The 9,430-nt window shown below is 38.6% G+C and overlaps 1 protein-coding gene across 1 annotated transcript; it reads left to right on the forward strand.

The window, feature by feature from the left end:
- The first annotated feature begins 7,354 nt into the window (after positions 1-7,354).
- LOC129248915 (histone-lysine N-methyltransferase SETMAR-like) lies at positions 7,355-7,870 on the forward strand. The gene has a single exon (XM_054888528.1). The coding sequence runs from the start codon at positions 7,355-7,357 to the stop codon at positions 7,868-7,870; it is 516 nt and encodes a 171-aa protein (XP_054744503.1).
- The last annotated feature ends 1,560 nt before the right edge of the window (positions 7,871-9,430 follow it).

Here is a 9,430-nt window from a genome sequence, read left to right on the forward strand (position 1 = left end):
GAGGGGGGGTCTCGGCAAATATCACGCAATTTTTTTTCTGATTGAAACCAACAAAAATTATACTATTTTGGTCCATTATCCAGATTGTATGCTTAAGATTTAATCTTAAGCGTAATCGTAGTATGATTAAGATCATTCACTAATTCGTTCGAAAGAAAATAATTTCAATCATACTTCGACCACCATATTTGTTTTATACCAAATAGCTCAATTTAATCTGAATTTACGGTACAGTGTAGCCCGTCGTTTGTTTTCGCGCCACTATCAGCCGAACGCGCGACTCGATGAACAAGAGCGTACGAGCTGAGTGGCAGCAACACACGGACAGGTTCCAACTTTCTTTGTTTATTCTTGTAAATGTTTCACTCGACTCAGTTCATGCTCTTACTAATTTAAAATGAGTTATCAAGATTTTTATAACGCATACGTCAAAAGATACGTCTATAAGACGAAGAAGTCCTGCCAGGACGATGTAATAAAATTATGGAATACTGCGAAGCAAAAATTCTCGAAGAAAAAAGAGTTAATACATCACAATAAACATGAGATTGAACGGCTTCTCAGGGAATCCACTGAGAGAAAAGTTCGGTCTACTTTAGCATTCCTTCAAAAGGTACGTTAAATATATTTTTTTAAGAAATCGGTCGACTTTGTGATTCCTTCGGGGCACAAATTAATTCCAAGCGTGTATGCTTTGTGTGAAGTGAAACCCAATGAGATGGGACGACCAGAAGCTGTTTCATATAGTGGACCAACTTAAACAGCAATACGAAGTGGAAAACACTCTTCGTCAACTGCAACTAGTAACGCTCAATACTTGGACACTCTTTTAACAATTGAGTCTTTTTGCAAATTTATAAAGAATATAGACGGCAAAGTTAAACCTGTTCTTATAATTTCAAGTAACGGTGGGCCTGATGAGGATCCCCGATATCGAAAAGTAATCACACACGCCATAGAGCATTTTAAACAATATGATTTGGACGCAGTATTTATTGTGACTAATGTCCCTGGCAGGAGCGCATTCAACAGAGTAGAGAGACGCATGGCTCCACTCAGTCGAGAGCTAACAGGCGTTGTTCTTCCCCATGATTCTTTTGGAACACATCTTGACTCCAGCGGCAGAACATTAGACGAAAGTCTGAAAAAGCATAATTTCAAAAAGGCAGGGGATATTTTGGCTGAAATATGGTCTGCAGTGTGCATTGACGGACACAAAGTAGTCGCTAAATTTATAGAGCCGAATAATGACACTTCCAGCGTTCCAGACCTGCCAGCCGAAGAATGGTACACTGAGCACGTTAGAGAGAGCCAATATTTACTCCAGGTACATTGCAGTTGATTCATATCAAATTTTTATGCGTTCCTATTTTATCTTTTTTTTTAGTCTTTTAACGAGCGCGAATGTCAACAAATTTTTTTTAGAAATTGTTTTTAATTTTTTTTTCCCACCCTATCACTCAGGTTGATGGACGTTTGATAATTCCGGACTTTAAAGAACATGACGGAAAGTCATTTGCTCTATTTCTAATACGCGTACCGATTCAACCGCTGAATGCCTTCATCAGCACGCCTTATGATCTCTATTGCCCAAGTATACGTGGCGGCTTAGAGTGTCTAGATCAGAACGAAGTTGAAGGAGCAGATGATTTTACTGAAAATCATATGGACATGTTGGTCCCAATAGTCTCTCTTGAAACCGCGCATGATTCTCCATGGACTGAATTAGAGTAGATATTCTTTTTTTAATCGCAGTAGATACGATTTAAGTCTTTTATTGTTAATTTTTTTTACTCTTATAACTCTCAGCAATAATGATTACTAGTCTTAACTAGTCGTAAATAAAAGCACGAAGCAATTTTTTTTCTTTTTACAATAACAATCCAACGCGTTTACATAAGAAACCCACATTTTGAAAAATCTCACGTGAGATTGGGGGATGGGGGAGGGGGTTGAATAAAATCTCACGACATCTCACCAAGGGGGGAGGGGGGTACAGAAAATTAAAAAAAACACCCCACGTAATTTATGGACGCCCCCTAAAGGACTTGGAAGTTTCGAGGTCTTCCGAATATACACCCATACCGACGACGCAAACCATCTTGAATCCATCACTGTGAAGTGCGGTGGAGTCTTCTTAAATTTAACTCGCGTTATTTTCACGTGGGAAACAAAACCTCAAAATATATTTATAGGTACAAGCTATTATTTTTAAATCAAAAAATTGAAAATCATCCTCTAGTGTATATGGTTAGATTAGGATAGGAAGTAAGAGAAAAAATCTTCCAAAAATAAAAACATGTCTCACTCACTTTTTTTTAAATAATATAGTCGTTTAAAGTGAAAATACTAAATAAATAAGAAACTAAATAGAAAGTGACGCATTTTTTAAGTTCTATATGAATATTTACATACACACATACAAATATATTTAAGTCATACATTCCTTAACACCTAAGATGCGTACGTACTTAAGTATGGGGTGTTCTGTTAGTGATTTATCAAACTTCAAAGAATGAAGTCCAACCGTAGTAGTAGTCGTATATTATTTTTGTTATAACAGCATTGGAAGTTTCCCCATACATGTACGGTGAAGACTGCTGGAGTGACAGTCCTCAGTCGGGTGTAAATTCGGGTCGTTCCGGTAACGTAGAACCGACTGTCGTGGGAACATCAAAACGTATGATATTTGTGGTCAATTCACGAAGAAATTACAGTCTGGTACGGCTTGAGCAAAAATTTCAATATTTCGGTAGTAGATTTTTATAAATTTCTATGCATTGCGCGTTCGCGTAAACCTCCATGATGGTACATTCAAAATAGGCAATCTTAATAGAACACCCTTTAGTATATAGACTTTGCCAAAAACTGTGTGACAATTGAAATGAAAACAAAACGAATGGATGCCAATCAAGAAGAAGACACAGCGCCAGAGTTCAATTTAGACAGGGTTATAATCGACTGGTTTGGCCGAGCTCCTCCAATTTGTGGTGTACATCTTAATTTCGTTCCACAAACGGAGGGACCATCAATTTTAAACCGATTCCGAAGCAAATGGTTTTTATGAGGAGCTTTTTCATGGCAGAAAAAAGATACTCGGTGGTTTGCCATTGCCTGCCGAGGGGCGACCGCTATTAGAAAAAACCTTCCTTATTATAAGGTGTTTCATGCACGTTTTTTCGGCATTGCAGGATGACCCTAACAAAAACCACCAGCGTAGTGAGAATTGGCCAATATCTTTGCAGAGTTTCATACAAGGCGATTCGTTATCTTGCGACATTTTCAACTTGATGAAGCCTCCTTGAAAAAGCTCCGTCGAGTGAGTCTTGCAATAAACATCCTTCCGTCAACAACTAAAAAGTCTACGCATATTGGACAGCAAGTTGCGATTGAGAATTACGAATTCGACGTGTTAAGGACTTTGTCTACCTAGGATCCAGCATTAACACTACCAACAATGTCAACCAAGAGATCCAGCAAAGAAAACTTCTTGCCAACAAGTGCTACTTTGGGCAATTGGCAAAGGTAGGCAATTGAAAAGTAGAGCACGAAAAAAATGCTCTATCAATCACTCATCCTTCCGGTCTTACTGTATGGCGCTAAGTCCTGGACATTGACGAGCACCGTTGGGTGGTTGGGTTGAGAGAAAAATTCTTCGCAAGATTTATGGTCCAATTTGATGTGAATGTTCCATAATGAGATGGAACCACGAGCTGTACGCCGACATTAACGTAGAAAGCGCATTAAAATTCAGCGGCTGCGCTGGCTAGGTCACATTGAGCGAATGGACAGCAACGTGCCAGCAAGGAAGGTTCTCTTTTTGAAATGTACTGGTGGCAAAAAAAGGACATCCTCATCTACGTTGTAAAGACCAAGTCCACAACGAACTGACCGCCCTTGGTGTTTCTAACTGGTCTACCAACAATATTTTGGTAGCGGCCAAGACCGACCATCGGTTGCAGTTCCCAGCTAAGTAGGTAAGTAAGTTTCATTCACGAAGATTCGAACTTCCGAATGGTAGTCAATCACCAACTTTTTTATTCAATTTTGAGCTTAGAATATAATAGAGTAATTTTGTTTTTGTTGTGGAAAAAAAATTTCTTTAGTTAGATTTAAAAGTTCTGATGGGATAAGGACTCGTTTTTACATCCGACTATTTACCGTAAGTAATAAGTATCACTATGCTATGGGGAAAATGACAACTGTTTTCAAACGGAAATTTTTGACATCTGAAAGTAGCCGAATGGATATTCAAGAGGAGATAGAGCGGTAAACAGATTGGAGTTTTCAGTGACAGCTAGGCTGCCCATGAAGACCCTGGAGAACGCGAGCAAACCTCAAAGATTATTCAAGAATGTAAGAAGAAGCTTAATCCTGTCGCAAGACAGAACAGGCTTGTACTTATATGTGTTCCAGGACACTCCGGTGTTCAATGAAACGAAATTGCCGATGGATTGGCCAACGGTGGATCAGCGGTTCCCCCACAAGGGCCAGAGTCAATAATCGGAATCAGTTCCAGAGGAATCATGAATTGGATCAGCGATTATGTATACAATTTACATAAAGAGCGATGATCCAGTCTAGAACGCGGCAGAAATGCTAAGTGTTTCGTGACAAGTCCGAACAGAAAACTGTCAAACTTTCTACTAAAACTTGGTATTATTGCAGGATACAACCCATGGGGTCAGCATATGACCACCATTGGAATCATTGAAGACCCAATGTGCCTGTCTTGCTTGGAGGCGGCGGATAGCACTGAGAATTCCTACCTTTGCTAGAGTAAGATTACGAATTTTGGGTTCCGATGTCGTGAGAATGAGTAATATTCGTTCCCTAAAACTGGTGGATATTTACAGATTTACCAAAGAACCTGGAAAATGCTCACAGGACTAACTACCTCTGTCTCTGTCTCTATTCTTTCCTATCTCTTTCTTTGATACTTCTCATCTTTCCTCCTTGACTTTCTTCCCAGGGCTTTGAAGCCTAAGAGTTTTAGAAGCCACCAAATCTCTTGGTGCTCCTTGTATAGACCAATTTAAATATCAATTTCAATTTACCGTAACTTCAATAGTTAACATATCTCAAACAACGACATCAGTTCACTGTAAATCCGTGCACCCGTTCGTTTAGAGTTTCCGAAACTTTTCATTAAAATAAAGCATCATAACCATAAATATATTTTCGACAAAGTTTGCATAATGAATTATGATTTCAACACATGTTAATGTCAGCACCTTACACAGCATTTGAAAAAATATACAAATCTAATATTTCCAAAAAGTCGAGCCGAAAATTTCAGCAAAAAATGTGGGCCAAAATAAACAGGTCTCAGCAACAACAAACGTCACTTAAGTAATAGTGTGCACTGCTTTGTTGGTCAATATCTGCTTATATATGCAGTAGGCCGGGTCGATTTGTGTGGAGGCAAAATAATCGCCCATTGCTCTGTGAAAATCATATTCTAGGGATCAAAATAAGCAACTTTGCCGAAGGAACCATACCTCTAAAACGAATTCTGATGTCCCCCAATTTGGGTCGAACTTTTTAGTTTCTTTTCTATAACTCACTTAAATTAGTTTTTTCATTTACATATGTTCTGACTAAATAAATTTCTTAAGAGAAAAAATAGATATTATAAATAAATAATAAATATTATTATAAATAAATAAAAATAAAGAAAAAACATAGCCATTTAGCTGATTTTTTCATGTAAAGGCCAAAAATGGTGATATTTTTAAATTGGGGGACATCAGAATTCGTTTTAGAGGTATGGTTCCTTCGGCAAAGTTTCTTATTTTGATCCCTAGAATACGATTTTCACAGAGCAATGAGCGATTTTTAAATCGACCCGCCCTAATATGCAGATATATCCGTATGTATGTATGTAAGTGTGTCTCATAGCTCATAATTCACCCATTGGTCACGGGGCGACAAGTGGGCGAAAGAACTCAACCAGAAACTATATTAGTCTTGCAATATAATACATACATACGAGTATGTATGTGTGTGTGTTTGTAGTAGGTTCATACTAATGCTATATTCACATGTCAAGTTCAGTTGAAAACGCACTCTTTCGAATATTCAAATGGGCAAATAATGAATATACGTTTTCGGTTATACATTCACACATACATACATACATATACATACGTATGTACATACGAGTGTGTATTAAAAAAGCACAGGACAACTTTGTTTGTTAGCCTGCCTCAAGATTTTTTTGTGTGGGCGGAGACTTTTTCAGTTGACTGGTTGACTGATGTATTATGCATTTTTAGGGGAAAATTTTTCACTCAACACGTGAGACATTCGGAATTAATTTTCATTTGTCAATACGACGATGATAAGTGGCCTTCTGATAGATTGATATGGTAATTATGAAATAAAGATGCCAATGGCAAAATTAATGATCACTGAATTTGCGAGATTTGTGATTTATGAAAACTCGTGTTAACATTGCACATACATATGTATGTATGTATCTATGTATGTATGCATGGAAACGTAACATGAATGAGTCAAGTGATGATTGCAGCCATCCTTGAGTATTTACTTGTATATATATTTGTACATACATACATACATATGTGGATATTATAATAAATTATTAATTTCTAGTTTTGGCACTAATTTTTCTTTGTTTGCTATATTTCTTTGGTATGCCACTTGCCTCTTTTCGCGGAGCTATTCGCTAGGCTTGAATCCTGTCACATAAAACACTTGAAATCATGAATCATCGAATATTGAACTGCTCAACATGAAGTGTGTCTCTGCCAGCTGTTTATTTTTCCGATAAAATAGGAGCTAACAGGAAAATACGAACCGTTTATTATCCACCAAGCTCGTGTGACCTGACACCGCTAAAATAAGGCGGCTGCCGTAGCCGAATGTTTTCGTGCGTGACTACCATTCGGAAGTGCGTAGGTTCGAATATCCGTGCATTAAACATTAAATATTGGAGAGGTTTTCCTAATAGCGTTCGCCCCTCGGCAGGCGAAATAGAAAACCTTCGATTGTATTTCTGCCATCAAAAAGCTCCTCGTAAAAAAATATCTGTCATTCGGAGTTGGCTTCAAACTGTAGGTTCCTCCATTTGTAGAGTAACACCAGAAATAAGAGGAGCTTGGCGAAACACACAAAACAAGTTATACGAGGTCTGTTAGAAAAGTATCCGACTTTGTTTTTTATTTCTAATACCTGACAAATTTGAATTACGCGCGCTTGCATAAGCAGACCTATAACCTTCCTGCACATGTGTGAATTTTTCCCGCCTGTCGCTAGCGTCAGTTGCTGTCAAGCAGTGTGAACGTAACATTGTATTTAGTGCTCTCGTCGGTTTTTGAATACAAGGAAAATGACGGAACGATTGGAGCAACGTTACTGCATCAAATTTTGCCAGAAACTGGGCGATAGCCAGGTGGAAACGATTCGAAAGATTCGGTCGGCTTTCGGTGACGATACTATGGGCATCACACAGATCAAGGAGTGGTTCAATCGGTTTAAAAACGGTCGCACATCGGCGGAGAGCGAGCCACGCTCTGGTCGGCCTGTGGTGATACGGGACCGTCGTGTGACTAACCGAGAAATTGCAGAAGAGGTAGATATCAATACTTTTGCGGCTCACTCCGATGTGACCGAAGATTTGGCCATGAAGAGAGTGGCGGCTAAATTTGTGCCGAAGCTGCTGACGGCAGAGCAAAAGGAACGTCGTGTTGAAGTCTCACAGGACATGCTGGACTCCATAAACAGTGATCCTGACTTCATGAACACCATTATCACTGTTGATGAGTCCTGGGTGTACGGGTACGACCCGGAAACCAAAATGCAGTCGTCACAGTGGAAGCATTCCACACTGCTTGACAGCAACTGACGCTAGCGACAGGTGAGAAAAAATTCACACATGTGCAGGAAGGTTACAGGTCTGCTTATGCCAGAGCTCGTAATTCAAATTTGTCAGGTGTTAGAAATAAAAAACAAAGTCCGATACTTTTCTAACAGACCTTGTAACCGTCAATTATGTTTATGCGCTGCCTTTTTCATCCTTTTCCAATTTGAATAGAGAAGCGAGGCGTCAACCGTTTGAAGATGAATGAGGCAAAACGCGGTATCTTCTGCCATCACAAAAAAAGTCAGGTTACTCGCGCCCTTGCATATAAATTAGGAAAAGTAGAGGACTTCGTCTACTTGCCAACCAGCATCAACAACGAAAACAGCCTCAAACTTGAAATCCAACAGTGAATTTCTCTTGCCCACGAGTGCTACCTTAGACTAAGTAGCCAATTAAGCAATAAAGTCCTCTTTCGACGAACAAATACGACACTTTAACGAATTAAAAAAAGAAACTTGTTCAGCGTCTCCGCTGGCTAGGTCATATCGTACGAACGGACACAAGCGCTCCGGCTCTGAAGTATTCGATACGATGCTCGACGGATAATAGCAGAAGAACAAAGTTGAGAAGGACTTGGTTTTATTTCGCATTCTTAACCTTCAAACGCCACACTGTGGTGTGAGTCAACCTACAAAATATTTGATGAGTTGTAGTTTGTTTATTTCTAACATCTGTAGATATACAGTTAGCTGTATTTTAGCAACGCCGATTTTACTCTTCGAATTCATGCAGTAAATCCTCAGAAGTTGGTGCGCTCCGAATTTATGCAGATCTAAAAAGTGATTGGGCGAAATTTACCCGTAATTCGCGTCCTTTTTTTGTGCATTTACAGTCAGCGTCAAAAGAAAGTGTGCATCATATACATATTGACAAATCTAGGATGCTATCAGCACCGTCAAATCAATTGTTTCATCATCCAAATCAGACAAAAATTGCTCCATCTCATTTTCTTTTAAAGGTCGACTTCTGGACCACATTGCCATTAATGCCACCTCCTTATAGAAATGGAATAACCAAAAAATAAAAATTCACCTTTAACAAAACTAAGCTAAATATATATGGGCGTGCTTACTGTCAACGTCAAAGGAAAGTGTACACCACATATTGATAAGTTTTGACTATTTATTTTTTTATTTTAATTAATTTTATACAAAAATATAGTTCATACTACTACAAAAACTATATAAGGCAACTAACTAATAATACTCTACCTAATTTTTATAAATGTGCTATTTTTTCGTCCTCTTACTAAAGGGTTTTCCAATAAGAGGTGTTATTTTGATATTCAAAGAAAAATGCTATTTTTTAATATAAATGATCGGTTGCTTATTTCATTATAAAGAGGAAGCTATGCCGTTAATAGTGGAAAATAACATCAGGCAAATGACCACCAGGACCACGCTTACAGGACAATATCCTTTTCATGAAATTTTCCATAACCGAATTGCAAAGTGGCCGCCCTATATCCTCAATAGCCTCATGAACTCGACCTTTGAGGTCTTGAATCGACCCTGAGCTGTTGGCGTAGACCTTCTCTTTTAC

The sequence above is a fragment of the Anastrepha obliqua genome, chromosome 5 (genome assembly GCF_027943255.1).
Source record: "Anastrepha obliqua isolate idAnaObli1 chromosome 5, idAnaObli1_1.0, whole genome shotgun sequence".
Classification (NCBI taxonomy): Eukaryota; Metazoa; Arthropoda; class Insecta; order Diptera; family Tephritidae; genus Anastrepha; species Anastrepha obliqua.

Excerpts from the sequence above, each read along its gene's own strand:
- LOC129248915 (XM_054888528.1), top strand. The coding sequence starts at position 7,355 with ATGACGGAACGATTGGAGCAACGTTACTGCATCAAATTTTGCCAGAAA.